The sequence below is a fragment of the Cervus canadensis genome, chromosome 20 (assembly GCF_019320065.1).
Source record: "Cervus canadensis isolate Bull #8, Minnesota chromosome 20, ASM1932006v1, whole genome shotgun sequence".
NCBI lineage: Eukaryota > Metazoa > Chordata > Mammalia > Artiodactyla > Cervidae > Cervus > Cervus canadensis.
The window spans coordinates 10,718,940-10,743,444 of NC_057405.1; the positions used below are offsets into that span (position 1 = coordinate 10,718,940).

The 24,505-nt window shown below is 37.7% G+C and overlaps 1 protein-coding gene across 5 annotated transcripts in view; it reads right to left on the reverse strand.

Annotated features, from left to right (window-relative positions):
• Positions 1-24,505, reverse strand: part of MMS22L (MMS22 like, DNA repair protein) — a 121,126-nt gene that overhangs the window by 29,501 nt on the left and 67,120 nt on the right. For all 5 annotated transcript variants that reach the window (XM_043439200.1, XM_043439201.1, XM_043439202.1 and 2 more), the window contains 4 exons: positions 9,276-9,469; positions 3,911-4,061; positions 2,044-2,195; positions 876-1,018 (listed from right to left, as the gene is read on the reverse strand). In XM_043439200.1, the coding sequence (XP_043295135.1) occupies positions 876-1,018; positions 2,044-2,195; positions 3,911-4,061; positions 9,276-9,469 (640 nt within the window). The remainder of the gene's footprint in view (positions 1-875; positions 1,019-2,043; positions 2,196-3,910; positions 4,062-9,275; positions 9,470-24,505) is intronic.

Consider the following 24,505-nt stretch of genomic DNA (forward strand, 5'->3'; position numbering starts at 1 on the left):
CTGGAGAATTCCATGGTTGCAAAGAGTTGGACACAACTGAGCGACTTTCATACTCACTTACTATACCATTATGAAATATTTTTAAGATTAATATGACATCTCTAACTGTTTGTACAATTGTATTTTAACTTAATGAAAACCAATGGAAGAATTCACATTTATGGAAAGAGCTTACGGGTTGTAATGATTTTCATTGCAGTTAATATCAACCACTGTGGGAAAATAAACCAAGTTTTACTGTGAATAGCTTACAAAAACACTAATCCAAGCACATTAACAACTTCAATTAGGCTATAAAACAAGACTATCACGTAAGATAGATCCCTACAAAATTAATAATTAAAAGTAAAATGTTGAATGGAACTATTTATTACAGAGCCAAAACAAAACAAATGGACTGGATTTTAAAGCCCCAACCATGTTATGGATGTGAAGTAGCTGGTGCTTATGCTGAATACACACTAAAATTTTACTGTAAAATTTGTAGTTTGTTACAGGGTGGTAAACATTAAGTTGGAACTATTATGGACCATATATAAGGAGATTTAAGTACCTGAAGAATATGGTTAGCCAGCAATTTTAGCAAAAAGATACTCCTATGATTTCGATCAATTTGGAGTAAGGTTTTTATGTGGCATTCTTTACTCTTATTATTTTTCATTAAATGTAATTCCTCTGCTGTCCTCAAAAATGAATTGTACACTATATCTTAGATTCACATTTCTATTCTTCAATAATTTTATAATAGCAGCAACCAATAATATGATTCAGTTTAAAATAACTCATTTTACAGAAAAACATAATGAACACTTCAGGATTTTTGGAAAAATAATTGTAACTGATTTGGACAATTATATTAATGAATAAAAAAATACCTCAAAGAACCGAACAAGTGCTTTTTTAGGATCTTCTGGGATGGGTAAATATTCAACTTGAGACTTTGAGAAAATATTCTTTACTTCTGATAGCTTAAATAGCAACCTTGTCAGTTCAGTCAACTGTTCCATGTAGTCCTTTTCTGTCAAAATAAATTATATGTTTATTATACAAATTTATGCTACATATATGTATATATACATATATTCCTGGAGTAGGAAACAGCAACCCACTCCAGTATTCTGGCCTGGGGAATTCCATGGACAGAGGAGCCAGGCAGGCTACAGTCCGTGGGGTCACAAAGAGTCAGACACGATGGAGCACGTTCACACACACACACACACACACACACACACACACACACACACACAAACATGGGGAGCACGTTCACACACACACACACACACACGGGGAGCACGTACACACACACACACACACACACACACACACACGGGCAGAGAATGCAGCATTCTTCATTTGTGACAATGATTTGTTTTAAAATGAACATTTCTACATTTTTGAAAACTAAGTTTCTCTCACTATAGGAAGGCTTTATTTAAAAACAAACAAACATTTACTTGTGAACATCCTAGTCCCAAAAGGTATTAATGTAAAGCCAACTGATATAATAAAATATAAAAGTAAATGTGGAGCATGTTTTCAGTCCAGCCTTTCCAAGATTTACAACTGGCCATAAACAATAGCTTTAGGAAAAGGAAAATGCACACGCTCCAGACAACCAGAACAGTATGGAATATTAAAAAAAAAAGTTACAAGGAAAAGGAGGAAATTATTCATAATTGGATATTTTTCTTTATAGGGTGTTCACAGTATGATATCTAGTTATTTACTTCATATCTCCACTTTTTTTTTCTGACCAGTTTCTTCAAGGTAAAAAAATAGCTTGTCACCTGAGAGCAAATTTTTGTTCTGAGCTTCCAAGGAAATAAGTTCTTTTATCTTTATAAGAGAGAAATTTGTCATATACAGTAATGGGAAAATATCAAGAAAAAAGAAACAGACTGCAAATGGAAATAAACTTCTGTTCATATTAATACCTACTTACAAATATATATATTTTTAATCTTTTCTATTAATTTATGTAACAAAACAGGAAATTCTAAATATACTTAGCAAGCCAGAAAGCAAAACACTTGCAGTACTTACCAACTGCCTGATCAGGATTTATATCAATGAATGAGTCATCTGGCACATGAAGGTTTTTTACATACATTTGCAAAATGCAACGGATCCATGATCTTACAGTTAGGGCTTGAAAAGATACACAGCCTGAATGAGAAAGTGCTTCACATAACATGCTGTAAAAATAAGTTGATGAATATTAAAAACAGAAACCAAAACAAAACCCTGACGATGTGTTCCCTGAGTACAGAGATTGAGAAATAAAACATTCTAATACCCCCCAGCTTTTGGTCCCACTTATTTTACACACACACGAATGCAGACATACTCTGCTGAAAATAAACACTACAGATACCACAAAATATTTTAGACAAACACTCCTGCTCTCATTTATAATGCCCTAATTTTTAAGTTTTCCTTTTTCCACTGGTGGCATACATATGACTTATGCCAACGGAGAGACATGGTTAAAATAAGAAAAACAGGGAAGGGGTTTAAGTAGCTTTGTGTGATAATACTGAAGGAAGTGGCAAGCACAATAAAAAACCGTGGCCCTTAGAGTAAAACACAGAAGCAATCACGACCATATACAGAAGAAAAAAGATGAAATACATTTCTACGAGGGTCTCCCAACCAATCCAATCCCCCTCCCTTCCTTTTCTGCTCCCCCCGCCCACAGGCAGTCATCATTAAAGAACTCCAAAATAACATCCAAACAAGAGCTTTTTAAAAATTACTTTTACAAATTCAAAGGTCTGGCTTAATCTGATTTCTAATCATTTTATATGAGAGGATGGGGATAAGTCTTAACCTAATTATAAATGTTGTGTAAAGTTAGACACTTGAAAAATACATAAATCATAACTCTAAAAGTACTGTTTTGAAATACTCTGAATATGCATTTTCATAAGAAAGGAGAACACAAAATAGAACTCAGATGGGTTATTACCTATACAACCTCCCAACGCTACTTAACATCTTAACATCTTAGCATTTCACTTCAGCTGCTTCATTTCAGTTAGTCCTTCCTTGCTGCTAACATACCAATATTATTTTAAAAACAAATCCTTTGAGATAATTTCACACAAGTATTTAACAAATAATATAAACAAATGTTTGTTGTCATCAAAGAATTCTTAAGCTGGAAGGGATCCTAAAAGTAATCCAATTGAAGCTGAACTCCCTTACTGTGTAACTGAAAGCTAGTGAAAAAATGATTAATGAGTATGCTTAATGAACTTCCTTTTGAGAAGAATACCTCTCTTCATTTTCACTGACTGGCAGGGGGATCAGATCTACATTGGTCTCTTAGGTTTGTGTATTCATTTTATTTTCCCTTATCTTGATATTCTTATCTGAATCACCCTGATTGTTCTATACCATTTCTATTACTGATTGTATATTTTTTCTGTTGGGATTCCTCAGATCTCTTATGTAATACAGACACTCAAAGACATGAAAATCAAAGTTCAAGGTGATGAAGTCTCTTGTTCATCACTGCACAAAAGTCCGATCTTTAAAACCTAGTGTGAAGAGGAAAGTTACCATTAAACTAAAACTGTGATAATAAAACAGTGCCTTACAGATTTAGCAGTATTAATTGTATAATTTCTTTCACAATGGCGAATGTAGAAAGATCATTTCAAGATGAGGGTAAGGCCGTCCTTTGACAAAGGACAACCATTTTGACAAAGCAGCAGCAGCATTGTTTTAAGAAAACTTTCCTACTGTTAATACAGTCAAAATGTGGATACACAGGAAAGCAACCAATTGCCCAAGTGAAAGTATACATAGCAAAGACCAGTTTTTATTTTGGAAACTCTTTGCTTCCTCGGGAACTAATCTACTGTGGGTTTACATTAACGTGTACACCTGAAATAAAAACACTTACCTATTCTGTAGGAAATGACTTAAATATCTGGCTACAACCTGGGGCCAGATGATATCATCCCAACCAAAGAGTTGTATCATTGATGTAACTGGCTGAGGCTGAAGATCTGATGGGGCAGTGCTGGGCAAGTCCATCGCCAGCAAAGTAAAATCTAGATTTACAATGAGAGAAACTTACAGTGAGAATGTAAAAAAGAAAGAAAAAACCACTATCTCCCTTCAAATTATGTTAATAGTGATTTTTTAAAAAATCAGCACTAAACAGTAAATGTCACGTTTTAGAAATGTAGAACAGAAAGCTAAAACTGAACTAAATTCATATTGTCAAAGACATTTCTGTGCTGATTATCTGCATCTCCAAGAAAGGGTCTGGAAAAATCTGTCTCAGCATCATCACAATGCATCTATAATAGAAAGGCCCTTCAAATGGCAAATTAATAAAAAAAAAAATTATTGCTTGATTCACTGCAGTCGCTTCTCTTGTTGCGGAGCACAGGCTCTAGGGAACACGAGCTTCAGCAGTCGCAGGTCCCTGGCTCTGGAGTGCATGCTCAGTAGTGGCAGTGCATGGGCGTATCTGCTTCAAGGCATGTAGGCTCTTCACACATCAGGGACCCAACCCATGTTTCCTGCCTTAGCAAAGGATTCTTTATCACTGAACCACCAGGAAAGCCCTCAAATGGCAAATTCTAAACCTGATGTCTCTGCTAAAGAGCCTCTCTCACGCAAATGACCCATTACCAAAAACATTTCTAGCATCCACTCTTTTCCAATCAAGTTAATTTACTCATCACCTACCACAGACATGACTGAGTGACTTCCACTTTCACTGACCACAGATGAAGAGCTCTCACTCACCATGGACACTGGACATTTTCTTCTAGTAAACAGTGATTTCCTACAATCAATCAATGATACTCCACTTCCCTCAGAACTCAGAAACCCTAGGAACCAGAATTTCTTAGATCCCCATGGTAAACAAACAGACTTTATTTTGTGATTTCCTGGGATTCCCCAACCTAATTTGCAGTGCATCAATTTATGTGCATGTGCACTCTATTTGTGTCCAACTCTTTATGACCCCATGGATTGTAGCCCACCAGGCTCCTCTGTCCATGGGATTCTCCAGGCAAGAATACTGGAGTGGGTTGCCATTTCCTTGTCCAACACCAATTTATGTTTATCAATAAATTATTTATTAAGCACTGCCTCCTGTAATGCTCGCTCAAACGGTGGCTGTTTATATCCTCCCACTCTCTCATACATGGGACCCACAAAGGATGAGCAACTTCTGGTCCACACTGCTGCTTCTAGACCATTCTCCCTTCCTCTTCTTGAAAACCTTTGGCTTTGAGTCTCAGGTCATCAAATTACACCAACACTCTCTTTGTTGCACCTGTCTGTCTCCTCCTTCACCACCTCTCATTCCCTGAAGACTGGAGCTCACTATCATCCTTTCTAACTGCACTCCTGTCATAGTTCTTGATGATTTTTTCCTCCCAGTCTCTTGGACGTGAACTTCTCCCCTTCAGTGAGACCATCTTTCAGTAGTTTCGCCACTCACTCCCATGGTGATACAGAGAACCTGAAATCCCGACTTTGAAGACCCCTCTTTCTGGCATCAAATCAGCTTTCCAACTCTCCTCCTGTAGGTTCCCAACTCCTCCAGCAATCCTTTGATTCCATCAGGACCTACGATTCATTGGTCCTACAACTTTCCCTATGCTCCTCACTGACTTTGTGCCTTCCCTTCCCTTTCCAGGCAACCTGACTGAATGCTCCATCATTACACTCATTTTCATATACCATCAATTCCCTTGTCTCTTACTTGATTCACTGAACTTGCCTGGAAAAAAACACCATCTGTTTAATTACAACTCTTTGTCTTCTCCCCATGGGCACCTATGGCCAATGTTAAGTGGCTGGTGAACAACCATGTGGACCGATCTCACTTTAAATTTATGACCAAAGATGGTAAGTGGGTCCTTAGAGCTGGCTATCGTTCCTACCATATTTCCCTAGTCCATTTGGTCTTTCATTCTCCTAGAGGATTACTGAATACCTTCTCTCCTCTCTCTACTATCAGTCAGCATCTCCTCCCCATCTTCATTTTCAGTTAATGACTTTTACTACGTCAAGGAGAAAGGAGAAGCATCAGAAGAGAACCACCACATCTACCCTGCCACCTCCAAGTGGACCCATTTATTCTGCCTCCTCTTCTGCTACCACAGGAGATCTGAGGCCGAGTCCTCTATGAGATCCCATTTCTCCTGGGAATTAAAACACAAATGACTGTCTTGCAGCATCAAGTTTTCTCTCACTCCTACACATTCCTGTCAGCATTATAAATATGCTGGAGTTTCTCCCATGTTTAAAAAAAAAAAAAAATAAAAACCCTCCTTGACCCCACCTCCCTCTCCAGCTAACATCCCAATTTTTTCTACTTCTTATAGATGTGTATGTGTTAGTCACTAAGTCGAGTCCAACTCTCTGAGATCCCATGGACTGTAGCCTGTCCATGGAATTCTCCAGGCAACGATACTGGAGGGGGTTGCCATTTCCTCCTCCAGGGCATCTTCTGACCCACGGATCAAACCCGGGATCCTGCATTGCAGGCAGATTCCTTACCATCTGAGCCACCAGGGAAGCCTCTTTTAATGGTGATATACTCAAAAAGATTTACTTATGTTTGCAGCCAGTGATTCCTCTTCTCGCATTTTCTCTTGGATATCTTTAAGGGGCCTTTGCCTCTACCCACTACAGCAAAAAACTGCTCTTCAAGGACACCAGTAACCTCTGTCCTACTATATCCAATGACCAATTCTCAGGCCTCATCCCAATTGACCCATTAAACACATTCAAAATGTTGATCACTATTCTTTCCTTAAAATGCTCTGTAATTTGGTTTCCATGGCACTACACTTAATGGGTTTTCACATCACCTCACTGGTATTCCTTACAGTCTCCTTTCTTGGTTCCTTCTAATCCTACAAATCTGAACATGGGAATATCCTGGGACCTGTCTTCAAACTTCTCTTTTTACTACTTACTCTGTTAGCAGTCTTATCCAGGTCACAGCTTTATAAGACTATTTGTACATAAATAGTTCCCAAATTTAAATCTCTAGCTTGGACCTCTTCCCTGAAACCGAGGTTCATTATCCAGGGGTCTATTCAACAACCCTACTCAGATTTTAAGGGAGATATATATATAAAATATATCTGTATATCCAAAGTCAAAATCCCAGTCTTCACTCATAAAAATTTCTTCCTGCCACAATCTTTCTCATCTCAAACGAGGGTTTCTCCCTTTCTCTATTTTGCTTACCATATCAAACCCACTTAGAAAATTGTCAGCTCTACTTTCAAACTGGAAATCTGACCACTTCTCGCCACTTCCACCGCTCCCACTGTGGCCCCAGCTGTCCATCTCTAAGCTGTTACAAGAGTTCTCTATGTGACCTCCCCACCTCTCAATAGTCTAATCTCGGTCCAGCAGCCAGAGCAATCATATCCCCTCTCTGCTCAAGACTTTCCAGTCTCAGGAAAGTCTTCTTACAACTATGCATAAGGCAGAACAGAAAGCAGTTCTCCACAGCCCGTGGACTGTGTCTCTGACTCCTCTTTCTCCAGTTCTTACGCCACAAGAGCTTTGATGGCTTCCGTGCAGTTTCTCGAACACACCAGACACGCTCTTGCCTCTGGATGTTTGCACAGCTCGTATCTGCATGGCCGCATAGCTCACCTCCTTCGGGTCTTTGCTCAAATGATACCTATTACAAGTTTTCTGGGCAGCTCTTATTTGAAGCCATAACTTGCCTGTGGTCTTCCCTTGTGCTTAATAGCTCAGTCGTGTCCGACTCTTTGTGACCCCGTGGACTGTAGCCCGCCAGGCTCCTCCGTCCATGGGATTCTCCAGGCAAGAATACTGGAGTGGGGTGCCATGCCCTCCTCCAGGGAATCTTCCCAACCCAGGGATCGAACCCAGGTTCCCTATCTCTATCCTTTTCTGTATTTTTCTTTTTCTCCATTTATCATCATCTGACATATTACACATTTTACTTACCCTCCTTCTTGCTCTCTTCCTTCCATAAGAACATGGAGCTTATGCATGAAAGAAGGACTTGTAGTTCTTTTTTTCCCATTGATAAATCCCAATGGCAAAGTATTCATTAACTATTTTTTAATGCAGGAAATTTTTGCCTCCTGTCTTTACTTCAAAACAAACCCCAAACCCACATATATTGGCTTCATATCTATATTACTATTTATTTTCAGTACCTAAGACAGTACTGACTAACTTGTATCATTTTGGTCATTAAGTGGGAGTTGGGGTGATGAATGGTAGAAAGATAAGTCATATCGACTAATAATGACTGCTTTGGTTAAACTGAAAGTCAGTATTTATTTTCAGAGACATTACAGTGGTTGGAAAACCATTGCCCCGTCATAGTTCTCCAATGTACATATCACGGTAAAGTTTTAATTATGGAAGCACTAGCAGAATTCAAAATCTTTTCAAATGTATATCATGAAGTCTTTTATGTAATGCTTTTAGCTAAGTTTTCCTTATTCACACCAGGGTAAAATAAACCTTGGTTTAGAGCTTAGGTTTTTAAAAGCGTTTACATTTAAATACATTAAACATCTTCTTAAAAACCGCATTTAAATACATGTAGTCACCATATTGATCTCTCTCTATTCCAGTACTTCTTAACATACGTTGGATAAAATATCCCTTTGAAAAAGATAAAGACTTCTTTTCGGGAAAGTGCATATGTGAATATATATATATTCAAATTTTTGCTTATAATTTCATCTGATTCAGAATCCCTTAAAGTCTAAGGACATGTCTATAGGCTAATAATCAAATTAAGTAAAGATTACAACTTAAAATAGAATCTAACAGAAGTCTGAAAAGCAACATTCTATGTACTCCATGTCATTCTGATCTCATCGGTTTTATGCTGAAGTGGAATTCAAGCCATCTCTTTTTGCTCTTTATTCAATTTCATATTTTACTAGGTATCTGCACACACAATCTGAAAATAAACGACCTGAACTAGAAGTCAAATACTGCTTTACTTTCCAAATAACGCATGAATAAGAAAAGCCACGTATATTCAGTATTTTTAAGGTTAAAAATGATCTTTTTAGCAAATCATCACTTAATTTTTACTTTTACTAACAGGAAAATAATAAACAAGCCAAAGAATCCTAACTTTAAAATACATAATTCTTTTCTTCCTGGTTGTCAAAATATTTATTGCACTGTAATAAAATAAGAGTTTGCTACTAAGCAAACAGAAGAAAAAACTGACAGAGTCTGCAAAATGAGAAGCTAACTGGCAAATTAAGAACGCTGACCTGCGGCCGCATCCGCGAGTTGCGAGAGAGGCACTATCTGTGACATCCTCTGACTCTTCAGAAACGAAAAGAAATGCCTCCAGAGCGCACTGGCCACTGCAGCAAGGTGGCGCTCTTTAGTCGATAATGAAGACTGCACAATGAGGTCCCCATTCTCCCTTTGCAGTTCCTGACACAATTGTTGACGCATACTCCTAAAAAAAAAAATAAATAAAAATACAGCTAACACCCAACAAACAAATACAAAATTTTTCCTTAAATACATTCTGGGCTTTTAACATTTACACCATGTGAAAACTGAAGGACAGTTCTATCTAATTAAAACCTTTATGTCAAGACATTATGCATTTCTGGTTATTTGATGGATGAACGATGGCATATTAAGCACCATAAAGTTAATGTTAATTACTAATGTCAGGCATTAATTATATGCTTTTTAATATGTCAGATCCAAATGAGAAATAGGCAGCTTCAAAATGAAGGTTTGCATTTTGCAACTCACTATGACAAGTGATTTTACTTACAATCTAGACATAAAAACAAAATTTTAAGCCACTTCTCCTGTGAGCTTTAGGATATGATGTACCAAGAGGAAAGTATTTATGGCTTATATGTGATATTTTAAATTACAATACTTTCCCTGTTTAGAGCAGACATAGACATTAAGCTAGAATATAAAACTGTCCTAGATACCACCTTAGTATCAGTCCTTTGGTCCAAAAAGACCCATAATCATTTTCACATGGTAGAAAATAATAAAATCATTCTTCTCCATAAATCAGTAAAACATGAATTCAATACTGCCTCAAGTTTTGATCTGTCATTTACTCACTTTTCCTATGGAAAGTTGAGACAACTCTAAGACCTTAACGGAAACATAACAGGGGTGAATACCAGAAGATTTTTCTAGTGATCTGGAATAGAAGGCATTAATGCAATATGCCCAACAATTAATAATATCATTAATATTATTATTTAGTTGCACTAAACATGCAACTGTGATATTATTCCTGTTTCTGTGTATATAACTGTAATCTTATTCCTATTTCTATATATATAACTGCCAGCTCAATCGAGTAGACACAAATGCATAAACAGCATCCTTAGACTTGTTTTCTTCAAATAAAGAGCAAACAGTGAAAATTAATCAGTGGAGCTAAGCCAGAATACTTCCTTTGATAGTAGCAGTATTCCATTAAGAAAAATGACTAGTGCTTTAAAAAAAGAAGGAAAATTACATAAGTCCAACATTCCCGATCTGATGTTTCAAATCAGTTCATCAAGAGGAAGTGGACACTCAAAATAACTATATAAAATATGGAGCTAACTAATGCATGTACCTAAAGCAATTCCACAAAAAGATCAAACTGGTTGCAAGACATCATTGTATTTTTCACATAACTACACAAAAGTAAAGATTTTAAGTATAAGTTATATAACATTAGGACTCTAAGTCTCTCTACACTGAAATTCTTGGATAACCATGAGACAGAACTTAATGCTCCTTGCAGTACTGGGGGTGGTGCCAAATACCTGGAGAAAGAATATCATAGTAAGCAAGCTTCCTAAAAACTAACCAAATATCTGCTATGTCCTCTTCGTGTAAAACTTGCCTGAGATGCTTTCAACATGAAGTAGTGGCTAAAGATTATTTCAGGTCCTTTAGCTTTGAGTAAGATGAATATCAAACCACTAAAATCCATTTGGCAACTAACTCAATTGCCTGTATCAACAAAGCAAAATTCATGGGTACATTTCAAGACACTGGAGTCCAAGTGAAATAATACCACCATTTGCAAAACCCATCTAAAGCTTTTTCAAGTATATTGGTCTCAAAGGATGATAAATAATTTACTACATTTGGGTAGGACGGATTTTACTATTTCTAAATAAAATAAGCCATTTTCTTCACTCTTTACAATGTATTCTCCAGGAAGTAACATTTCTGATCATTCCGTATGAAGCTGGAAATTCTTTAACTAAAAATGAGAACAATTCTATGAGATGGGTGTCACTAATCCTCTTTATAGAGGATAAAGATGATAATGATATCCCCAAAAGTCACACGGCTAAGAAGAGCTGGCCCCATAGTCTGAATCAAAATCTGACTCTGAAGCCCATACTTTCCCTTATATACTAAGACACACACCCTTTAACACTAAGACGTGCATGTGTGTGTGTGAGCACACACACACATAATTAAAACATTGATCAATTTTCTTCTCTCCCTACTTGAAGAAATTTTACTAAGTCTAAGAAAAGAAGCTGGGCAAGCCACATGTAGCTTTGCTTTGTAAAGTGGTAGGGACGTAGGTTTTAAGTAGAAGATTGACTTTAAAATCATTTTGGAAATATACATGCATAACCAGCCCACTTATGTTCTAAAAGATCCAACACATAGCAGGAAAAAAAAAATCTGCTGAATGTCAAGTTATTTAAATTGCAGCTTTCACAGGAATAATAGCAACATCTAGCATTTACTAGTACTTACCATGTGCCAAGAACCACACTAGGAAGTTTGTAAGCACTGCTTCTCACCCTATGAGGTAGGTATAATTATGATTCGAATCTTATAAACGAGAAAATTGAGGCAACAGAAGTAGCTTGTGTTGGGTAAAACTGCTGGTTATTAGCAAAGCTACTCAGAGCTGTGTGACCTTAAAAAAAATGAGTAACTGCCCAAATTTCATTTTCTAAAGAGTTAAAATTAGGAAGAATCATTTATCATCTGCCTACCAGGGTTATTGTGAAGATTACATGTGAAGAGTAACATCCTCAAAGGTGTTCAGGAACCTATCACTATACTATGTTGTTGTTTAGTCGCTAAGTTGTGTCAGACTCTTCGTGACTCCATGAGCTGTAGCCCACCAGGCCCCTCTGTCCATGGGATCTCGAAGGTAAGAACACTGGAGTGGATTGCCATTCCTTTCTCCGGGGTATCTTCCTGACCAAGGGATGGAACGTTCATCTCCAGGGTTGACAGGTAGATTCTTAACCACTGATCCACCTGAGAAGCCCATGGCTACACTATGGAAATGCCCAAACTGGTACATACCTCGTTATTCAGGTGTTCATACACTTCTGTTTTATCAACAGCTCTGGTATCCTGCTTCTTTGGGCTTACCTCCTCTAGTTCAAGCACTTTCCTGATCCTGAACATAACTGTTCTTGTGCTCCACTTTCCAAGATTTGTTTTCCTGTTTTTATTTCCATGTTACTTTTTGTAGTGATTTTATATATCTCACCCTCCCACCTCCCCATCCTCACAAAGACATCCAAATATACTGAGGCATCTATTAATATGATTGATAAGAGCTAGCAGAAAGCAAGGGGGTTAACAACAATTAATAACTGAATTCCTTTTTCAAGTTCTACTTCAAAGCCTGCCAACTTTCTTCAATCTACATCAGTGAAAAATATAATGGGAAGCTCTAAGTTTAAAAAAAGTTGTTCTAAACCACTATGAGTGATGATTCCAAGTGTCTGATGAATGTAACTAATGGAAAACTGGATGGGAATCAGGATACTCTTACCATTTTTAGTTTCAGTTAAATTTACTAAAAAAAAAAAAACACAAAACCTTAGGTACTTTGGAGCTTCTTGTTATTCTTATTCACATCTATAAAATAGGGCTATAATCTGCTTTACCACCCAGAAAGAATATAAGATAACCAAACTAGGCAAACTAACAACCTCCCAAAAACAAGGTTTTAAAGCTGGAAGGTATCTTAAAAATCATTTAATCCAATCCTGTCTTCAAAAAATAGAAACAAAAACAAAACAAAAACAGACTCTATGTATAAAGAGAATTCTGCAAAGTCTCACTAGAAGATAATGGGAACTTAAGTCCTGCCCCCCCAATTCTGTGTATATCCAGTTATCAGGGAGATGCAATAGGTCAGAAACCAGGCTGGTGAGTAGCGGTCCAGGCATATCCCGGAGGGACTCCCTGAAACGGGGCCTCCATCTATTTGTTTGTACATGGACGAGGAGGTGAGTGGGTGCTAATGACTGAGTGAATATGTGAGGTCAAGGCAAGGAGTTTACTGGCTGTTTTGACTATTAAGTGATGATAAAAAAAAAAAGTCCAGTACTGGCAGTGATGGCAGTGATACTTTTGGTCATATATAATGCACCATCATATGCAGGACAAGAAGCAACGGTTAGAACCGGACATGGAACAAAGGACTGATTCCAAATTGGGAAAGAAATACATTAAGGCTGTGTATTGTCAACTTGCTTATTTAACTTTTATGCAGACTACATCATGAGAAATGCCAGGCTAGATAACTCACAAGCCGGAATCAAGACTGCCGGGAGAAATACCAACAACCTCAGATATGCAAATGATACCACTCTAATAGCAGAAAGCAAAGAGGAACTAAACAGCCTCTTGATGAAAGTGAAAAAGGAGAGTGAAAAGCCAGCTTAAAACTCAACACTGAAAAAATGAAGACCGTGACAACCAGTCCCATCACTTTTTGGCAAGTAGATAGGGAAAAAATGGAAACAATTACAGATTTTCTTTCCTTGGGCTCCAAAAATCACTGTGGATGGTGACTGTACCCATGAAATTAAAAGACACTTGTGACTTGGAAGAAAGCTATGACAAATCTAGACCATGTATTAAAAAGCAGAGATAATCACTTTGCTGACAAAGGTCTATAGAGTCAAGGCTATGGTTTTTCCAATGCCACATACAGATGTGAGAGTTGGACCATAAAGAAGACTGAAGGCTAAAGAACTGATGCTTTCAAATTGACGTGATGAAGACTCTTGAGCGTCCCTTGGACAGCAAGGAGATCAAACCAGTCAAACCTCAAGGAAATCAACCCTGAATATTCATTGGAAGGACCTATGCTGAAACTCCAGTACTTCCGCCACCTGATGCAAATAGCTGACTCACTGGAAAAGACCCTGATGCTGGGAAGGATTGAGGGCAGAAGGAGAAGGAGGTGACTGAGGATGAGATGGCTGGATGCATCACTGACTCAATGGACATGAGTTTGAGCAAACGCCAGGAAACAGTCAAGGACAGGGAAGCCTGGCGTCCTGTGGTTCATACGGTTGCAAAGAGCTGGACACGAGTAAGAGACAGAACAACATAGCAGTAAAAAGCCTCCTCGAGGTGTAAAGAAAATTATCCAAAAGAACACTTGTGTAGGAGACAGAAGACTAGTCTGTGACCCCGGAAAGCTAAGACTTGGTTTTTCATCTGTTAAATGGGAATACTGCCCTACTGTCCTCTACAGAGCTGCTCAAGTGTCAAATTACACAACTTAGGTAAAAACAGTTTATAGGCTATAAGGCAAGGTAATATTTACTTTAGTTTTATTGTTATTCATTCCAATTTCTAACAATCATGTCCACACATTCAGTAGAGCATTATCTAGAAAGACATGGGCTTTAGAGACAGACACACCAGAGAACAAATCCTATTCTCAATTACTAGTGACATGGCCATTTCCTCAACTGTTACAAGAACTCCCAATAAAACACATTCAATAAATGGAATAATGGAATATTATTGGCCAGAGAATCAGACTGTTTAGTGAGAATATATGTGCTACCCTATTCTGTTTTTGACCTTTATTAACTGGTTTAATTCTGTAGGCATTATTTTTCCCACTTTGTAGACAAGGAATCTAAGAACAGAAAGAATAAATAATTTGATTGGGTTATACTGTTGGTAAGCAGCAGAGACAGAATTTGAATCCAGGCAGTCAAGCTATCATGCAACTATGCTACAGCTACCCCAAATACCATTTTACTACCCAAATAAGTACTACATGTCTCAAATGCCATTACTTCTGTATTCATTCATGCATATGCTAAGTTCCTAAAAGGGGTAGTTACAAAGCAGTATAACATCCAATTCTGATGGCACAAAAGATGCACACATATTCAAAGTTTAATAGTTCCGGGAAGTAGAGAATTCTATAGGGATTCCAAATTTCAATGCCGTGTAACCATTTAAAATTTTCCTATGAAAAAATTTCCTTGTCCCTATCCCCAAAATAGGGTATAGCATGAAAATACATCAATAAAAAGTGATTATTTTTATAAGTTATCCTTATAATTTTATTAGTCTCATATATGTAGATGACTATGGGTCTCAAATGACTTAAAAGTTATGGTGATATTTCATTGCATTTTATGGTACACTAGTTAACAGGGATCTACTTTGGTAGTTCTCAATCTTGACTACTATCAAAATCATCTGTAGAGCTTTCTAGAAATGTGGAAGTTCTGACTTCACTGAAGATTCTACTGCATCTACAAGTCTAGGGTCAAAGCTTATTATTTTAAAAACAATTCTCACTCAGGGGGTCTTGGGAGGGGCCTGAGAGTCTACCTGTCAAGCAGGCAGATTTTGCATGCCCATGGCCTCACTTTAAGCAGTTACCTTCCTGGCTCTTGTCTATAAAATGGTGACAATAATAGTATCTACAGGATTAAATTAGTTCATTAAAGTCAAACACTTAGAATAGGGTTGCCACACACATTCTCATTTAACAGTCTGATTTTCTGGCTAACAATAACAGATATTCCATTTATTGAATATGTCTTACTTGATTCTTGCAACAGATGAAGAAATGATCATGCAACAAGTAGTCCATGAATCACACTGAGTATTCAATTTCATTCTGTATGGGAGAAGGTTGATAATCATTCCTGTACTCTATAGGCATAAGGGTAAAGCAAAATTTAAGTTTTACACAATGAGGTACCATTTCATGCTGGTCAGAATGGCTGCTATTAAAAAGTCTACAAACAATAAATGCTGGAGAGGGTGCAGAGCAAAGGGAACCCTCTTACACTGTTGGTGGGAATGCAAACTAGTACAGCCACTATGGATAACAGTATGGAGATTCCTTAAAAAACTGGAAATAGAACTGCCATATGACCCAGCAATCCCACTGCTGGGCATATACACCGAGGAAACCAGAACTGAAAGAGACATGTGTATCCCAACGTTCATCGCAGCACTGTTTATAATAGCTAGGACATGGAAGCAACCCAGATGTCCATCGGCAGATGAATGGATAAGAAAGCTGTGGTATATATACACAATGGAACATTACTCAGCTATTAAAAAGAATTCATTTGAATCAGTTCTAATGAGATGGATGAAACTGGAGCCTATTATACAGAGTGAAGCAAGTCAGAAAGAAAAACACCAGTACAATATATTGACACATATATATGGAATTTAGAAAGATGGTAATGATGACCCTATATGCAAGACAGCAAAAAAGACACAGATGTAAAGAACAGACTTTTGGACTCTGTGGGAGAAGGCAATGGTGCGATGATTTGAGAGAATAGCATTGAAACATGTATATTACCATATGTGAAATAGATCGCCAGTCCAGGTTCAATGCATAAGACAGGGTGCTCAGGGCTGGTGCACTGGGATGACCCTGAGGGATGGGATGGGGAGGGAGGCGGGAGGGGGTTCAGGATGGGGAACACATGTACATCCATGGCTGATTCATGTCAATGTAGGGCAAAAACCACTACAATATTGTAAAGTAATTAGTCTCCAATTAAAATAAATAAATTTTTAAAAATATATAGGTTTTATAGTAATTCAGAAACTAAACATCATTGATGGCAGCAGAATAAAATGGGCATGGAAATGATTCTCAGAGGACAGTTTAAGGACGAGAAAAGTGAAAATGAGGGAACTAAAAACACATAGGCAAAAAAATTCCACACATTTACTCTAATTCAATGCATATTACACAGGCTCCAGGCAGTAGGGATACAAAGTCATCACAACAAAGTCTCTGCCCTGGAGCTGGTATTTTAAAGAGAGACAGACAACTAAACACAGACGTGGATCACCGCAGGTTGTAGTGAGCTTTATGGATAAATAGAAATCAAGGTAGAGGGATGATGAATGATAATGATATTTCAACTGGGAATATTAGGAAATACCTTCCGAAGAGGTGGCACATGAGCAAAGACTTAAATGAGTAAGGGGGAGAACCACATGGGTACACGTGGAGAGGGAGTTTCAGGCAGAAGAAACAAAAGTGCATAGGCGCCTAGGCTAGTGGTTTTATGGGCTCAAGAACAACAATTAGGCCAGTTGGCTGAAGCACAAAGGATGATAGGAGGAAAAGCAGATGAATTCAAAGAGGAAACTGAGTTCCAGACCAAGTAGATTCTTCAAAGAACTTTAGATACAATCAAAGTGGATAACAAGCCACAAAGCAGAAGTGTTACATAATTTCTTTTCAAAGAAACCTATGAAAAAGCAAGGTATTTTGGGAAGGGGGAAAAAATAGTAACCACTCTGACTATAATGGAGAATTTTTATAGCAGAATTAGAAGGCAATAAATTTAAGAGTAGAAAATAAAGACAATATTGAATATTGGTTCAGTCACATGTTCTTCTCATCCACTTCACAAGAAGTTATGATGCCTCTCACTGTACGTGAGCCAGAGGTTCGATTAAGGCACATCCTGCTCTTAAAAAAAGAAAATCTAGACTTCATTCTGAAGGTATTAGATTGGTACAAAATTGTGGTTTTTGCATTGCGGAAATCTGACTTTGATATTGGAATACGCTCTTAAATAAGTGTAGTTATGTTATACATCATTTTAATGTGCATTTCTCATTTTATAGTTTTTTGCTAATGACTTATTACTTGCAGCTTATTTTATATTTATTTTTGACTATGGAAATGTTAGACAAAAAGCAAATTTGAGAGATTTTCTTATTCAAGTTCAAAATGGGTTGTAAAGCAGCACAGACAACTTGCAACATCAACAACACATTTGGCCTAGGAACTGCTAAAAAACATACAGTGCAGTGGTCATTCAAGAAGTTTGGCAGAGGAGACAAGAGCCTTGAGGATGAGGAGCTGATAGTGGGACTGACATCAGAAATTGACAACAACCAATTGAGAGCAATCATCGAAGCTGATCCTCTCACAACTACGCGAGAAGCTGCTGAAGAAATCAACATCGACCATTCTATTGTCATTCAGCATTTGAAGCAAGTTGAAAAGGTGAAAAAGCTTGATAAGTGAATGCCTCATGAGCTGACCGCAAATCCAAAAAACTGTCGTTTTGAAGTGTCGTCTTTTCTTATTCTATGCAACAACAATGAATCATTTCTTGACTGGTTTGTGACAAGCGACAGAAAGTGGATTTTATACAACTGGCAAAGATCAGCTCAGTGGTCAGACCGAGAAGCTCCAAAGCACTTTCCAAAGCCAAACTTGCCCCAAAAAAAGGTCATGGTCACTGTTTGGTGATCTGCTGCCTATCTGATCCACTACAGCTTTCTGAATCCCAGGAAAACCATTCCATTTGAGAAGTATGCTCAGCAAATCAATGAGATACACTGAAAACGGCAACACCTTCAGCCGGCACCGGTCAACGTAAAGGGCCCAATTCTTCTGCGTGACCACAGCTGACTGCAAGGCGCACAACCAGCACTTCAAAAGCTGAATAATGAATTGGGCTATGAAGTTTTGCCTCATCCATCGTGTTCACCTGACCTCTTGCCAACCAACTACTACTTCTTCAAGCATCTCAACAACTTCTTGCAGGTAAAATGCTTCCACAACCAGCAAATGCTTTCTACGAGTTCACTGAATCCTGCAACACGGATTTTTACACTACAGTAATAAACTTATTTCTCCTTGGCAAAAACATGCTGATTGTAATGGTTCCTATTTTGATTTAATAAAGATGTGTTTGAGCCTAGTTATAATGATTTAAAATTCATGGTCCGAAACTGCAATTATGTTTGCACCAACCTAATAGTAAGGAACCACTAAAAAATTTTGAACTGAGGAGTGACAGTGAGAACAGTGCTTTGGGAAAGATTAATCTGGCAAATGGCAAACAGAATGGACTAGAATAAAAACTGGAGAGAGACAGGAGAGACCAACTAAGAAGCTTCCGTAAACATGCAGGTATGAGTTAATGTGCAACTTAAGCTACTTTATGAAGAAACAAGAAAGCTAACAGTAATTATTTGGCATTTTGTGAAGGAGAGAAAGGAGCAATCTACGTTATTGCTAACTTTCAGGAGAGGGAAACAAAGGTAGGAGGGACAGTTAATTACTACACAAGAAGAGTATAATTCGATTTGCAAACAGAAAATTTAAGTAACAAAACCACCAAAGTTTCTGGAAATCTGGACCTAGAGTCCAAGAGAACATTCAGACTCAGAAGTCACTTGTGCCCAGTAGTTCAGCTGATTTTAATGAACATTTTAATGTCTATTAGTTACTTGAGGTAGTGTATTAGATGCAATCAAATATGGTCAGTACTCTCAAAGAACTTATAATTGAGGAGACAGAGGTATCTACAGAGTACTATGATACACACAAAGGAAACATTTAGTCCACCTGGGGGTTTGATGAAGGCCTCAAGGAGTAAATACATTATTATCAGATTAAAGCAGCTGTTAACTGAAAAAGAAAAAGAAAAAACACACACACACAAAGAGCTTCAGGAAGTTGTAATAACATTAAGTAAAGCAAACTGACATGACACTGCATGGTGTATGAGGAAACTCATGAACAGGCGAGTATTTTCAGAAGATGAAAAGTCAAGGGGCAGAATGATGGAAAATGAAACTATATTATTGATGGAGACCAGGTCACGGAGGGCCATGCCATCTAAAATGTTAGATATAAGTAAACAATTCTTTAAGGTGGGGAGAATTAACAGAAACAAAACCAACTTATACACCCAACATACCCACATATGTTCTCAATATAACCTAGCGCTTATAAGCCCTATCTTAGACAAATATATATTTAAACACCCCGTGTAACTGCACAGAGCAATGTTATCTGTCTTTGGAATATCTTCATTAAAAAATTCAACCTCTTAAGCATGTTTATATATGACTTAGGGGCTTCTCATGTGGCTCAGTAGTAAAGAATCTGCCTGCACATGCAGGAGATACGAGTTTGATCCCTGGGTCGGGAAGATCCCCTGGAGAAGGAAATGACAACCCACTCCGGTATTCTTGCCTGGGAAATCCCACGGACAGAGGAGCCTGGTGGGCTCCAGTCCATGGGGTCGCAGAGTCAGACCCGACTGAGCACGCACACACATACGCATGATCTGGTACGTATATAGCTAACCCTTGAACAACGGAGGGGTTTATCTGCATATATGTCTTCCAAATCTGCAGTTCCTCTGCATCCATAATTCAACTAACCATGAACTGTGTAGAACTGTAGTGTTCATTACTGAAAAATATCTTCACATAAGTGGACCTGGGCAGTTCAAACCCATGTTGTTCAAGGGTCAACTGTACAAATAACCACTCATCACAATACCCTTTTTATATTTTTTGCCAATGCTTGAATGCTATCTTATGCTCTGATTTAATAAAACCAAGCCTGATCTGTAGACATTCATATTATTAGCACTGCTGCTGCTGCTGCTGAGTCGCTTCAGTCGTGTCTGACTCTGTGCGACCCCATAGACGGCAGCCCACCAGGCTCCCCCGTCCCTGGGATTCTCCAGCAAGGACAGTGGAGTGGGCTGCCATTTCCTTCTCCAATTGCACAATGTAATGCAACTGCTCTTGGTAAATGGGGTCTGTACTGCACTATCTTAAGTTGAACGCTTAACTTTTTGTGGTCTGTTCCTGCCATTTATTCTGTTTGGGGGAACAGCTTAGCCTGTGATCAACATGTAATAGTCCTGAACTCAATACAATGACTCAAAGAAACAGTGTCTCGCTGGATATTAAGACTGAAGTTTTACAGCACCTTAAGATGCCTTCAAGGAAATAAATGGCTGAGGGTAAAGACAACATTAAGACCTGGCTAAAGTTCTTTGACATTAAAACTGAAAGAAACCATAGGCAGATGAATGTCATGACTTCAAGGGATTTCTAAAAGAACAAGAGAGTAATCATCACCTGCCTGTGACAACTCATTTCCAAAGGAGTAATGCTACAGTAACACTGGACTGCTTATGTTCAGTTAGACCCCTTCTTTCCAGGAATTTACCCTCCAAATTTCATAGCAAGTATATGGGTACAAGATAACAAAGGAAGAGGGGAGGGATTTGGGCTCAATATAAAACTGTTTAGTTTCCAAGTTTGCCTGCTACCAGAATACCGTTTGGGAAGAACATGAATGATCCAGCATCTTCGTCCTTGATGTCAGAAGCACTCAGAGTTAAGATCCTCCCTTTAAGAAGTCTCACAACAAAATGTACACATCTTTGATAAAATATCTATAGCTGTCATACCAGTCTTTTGGGATTTCAAACATGGTTCTCTTCCTCTTTCACTGTAAGTGGATATGTATAATTGAGAAAGCATACATACATTAGATCTTACCAAAATAGTTATCTACAGAATTCTTATACAAGCAAAAAGGAGGGGGACCTTATGAATTGGTTGAAAGAGGAAATCAGAATTTTTTTTTTTTTTTTTTTGCAATAATGGCATACCTCATTTATTGCACTTCTCAGATACTGTGTTTTTTCCAAATTGAAAGTTTGTGGCAACTGTGTTGTCAGATGATGGTTAGCATTTTTGAGCAATATTATTTAATAAAGGTTTATATGTTGTTTTTTAAGACATAATCTATTACACACTTTATAGATTACAGTATAGTATAAACTGACTTTTGTTTGCACTGAGACCAAAAAGTCTCCAGCTTTTTTAGTTATCCCAAACTGAAACATTTTAGTTGAGTCCTCAGACACAGGAGAGCAGTGAAGAGCTGTCCTTGGCTTCCCATATTCTTGACCTACATGACCTGCATGCATTGTATTATGAAAAAGTTGTTCCGATGTGTTTTATGCCACTAAATCTTGGCATAGTTTATTATGCTTTAAGCAACAGGCTCCCACTATTATACTAAGTACTATGGTAGAAATTAGGAATTTAAAGATGAGAAAGATACAGACCTGATTCAAGGATTTCATACATGAGGAAGAACAAAGACTTTTCTTCATTAAAAGTATAAAGAAGAGGTGGTATCTGCAATGGTGCACAGGAAAACTTTAGATTAAATAGCTATGTTTTAAGACTCTGAGGGACCATCTGCAACGATCTCAGAAATTCTAGACTTGTTTTAGGACAAATGAATTGCAAAGGCAAGATTATTTGAAGAAAGACAACTTTAATTTCCTAACTATCCACTGCAGTATACCTATTAACGAGCAACTACCGAGACATTCTAGAGATAGTATCACATTTACTCTCAAAAACTTTTACTCAGTTCTGTTGCTTTACCATTTCAATAATATTTGAGCTTTTAAAAGTGAGTTTCATTTTAATAATCCCTAGATAGAGAGTAGCATGTTTGCAAACTTATGAAGTTCATCTTTTAAAGCTAATTAATAAAACCATCCTTCAAAAGCTAGCTTAATTTTCACCATCCCAGCAGCCGCTTCTGAAAACAACTGTATATAGTCAGCTGTACCCTCTACTTACAGCTGCAAGGATTACACATCTTATTAGATGTGTTTAGTTGCAGTGTTGGAGATAGTAGTTTGATTCAAAAGAATTCAGGATTGTTTTATTAAAGACTCAAACATTTGGGAGGTCAAATATTCCACAACAAGTAAGCTAGGGCTAAATTCCATTTGTGAGCACTTTTTCCTAATTGGTGGTAATAAATTCCTAAAGAGAAAGAGTCTAATGGCAATGTTGACTGATTCTTAACTACATTAACCCAAATGTTCCTGTCACAGTGAAATCTGCTCTATAATTCACCTTAATGGAATAGGTGTATCAATAAATATTGAAAATGTCCACTCTTTTTTTTCCTTTCCATTTAAATCAAATCCAATTCTATGTCAACAGATTGTACCAATGTATAATTACAATAGCTAATGCAATGGGAAAAGTAGTGTTCCTTGATAAATATTTTTTCTAAAACCTCTTAGGCATTCTGCATCTTCAATATTTCTCTTACATTCAAGAAATGTAGTAAATTACAAAACAAGACACCACTGACCATTGCCAATTGTGATAATGGATCTGATAAACCTCATCATCAGTCCTACTAACTGACCAGGTTTTCAGGTTTCAAAACTCAGTCAAGCAAAAGAGTTAAAAAGTACCTAGGGATGTAGAAGAAAGAATGTGTGCTCAGATGCTCAGTCGTGTCCAACTCTTTGTGATCCCCATGGACTGTAGCCTGCCAGGCTCCTCTGTCCATGGGATTCTCCAGGCAAGAATACTGGAGTGGGTTGTCATTCCCTTCTCCAGGGGATTTTCCCGACCCAGGGATCAAACCCGCATCTCCCAGGTCTCCTGCGTTTGCAGGCGGATTCTTTACCACTGAGCCACTTGGGAAGCCAATGAGAAAAAAATATTCTTTATCAAAAATATAACCAAACTCAAACAGGAGTAACAGCTTAATCACTAATATAATGCAAATCCTGGGGCAGACACGCTTTAGAAGTCTACAAACCCCTTGAAATTATGTGTAAAGTTTTGTGTAGACATATTTTTGTGATGATAAAGACTATACGTTTCACGAGACTTTTAAAAAGGGTTTGCTTCAAATGAATGAAACCCACTAGTTAATCCTGTTTCCCACTAAATGTTTCCTATAGATTTCCAACCCTGACTCCTCTTCCCCCTCCTTTTCATTTCTACCCTCTGTTCTTCCCCTGTCTTCAACAACTTACCTGTAACCTGTGTATCAAATGTCTAACTTTGAAAGTTTCATCTGAATTCTATACAGAAAAAGCAGTTACTAGTCAACGAATAAGATCAATTATCAAAATAAATAAATGTATAAGCTTCTTTGGAACAAACCTGCATGTTAACAAGCCCATTCATTCCTTAGTTTTAATTTTATAGTTATTTTAGATGCTTAGTTACACATGCATTTCTTTCTGGAGACCCCATTTGCCACCTTTAGGACAGTTCTTTAAAAGGGAGGAAAAGATAGAAGGGGAAAAAGTTTTGCTAAAAGATTACTCCTTTTGTCAACAATCTGTGAGGGTTACTATGAAGCTCCATTACTAGGGTTGAGAGCCTCAAAGGCTTTTGTTACATCACTAATTTTTTTTTGCAAGGCTTCAGCATATGAGCTGATTTATCTGGTTCTGCATGCTTGAGGCCTGATACATGCTATTTGTACATGGCAGGTTTCATCTGTGTAGCATAATTGATAATATTTATCTGCACAACAAAAAAGCTCATCTCCTGACGCAAAAAAAAAAAAAAAATGTGCATAAACTGTGGTAAGCAATGGTAAAGAGGTGAA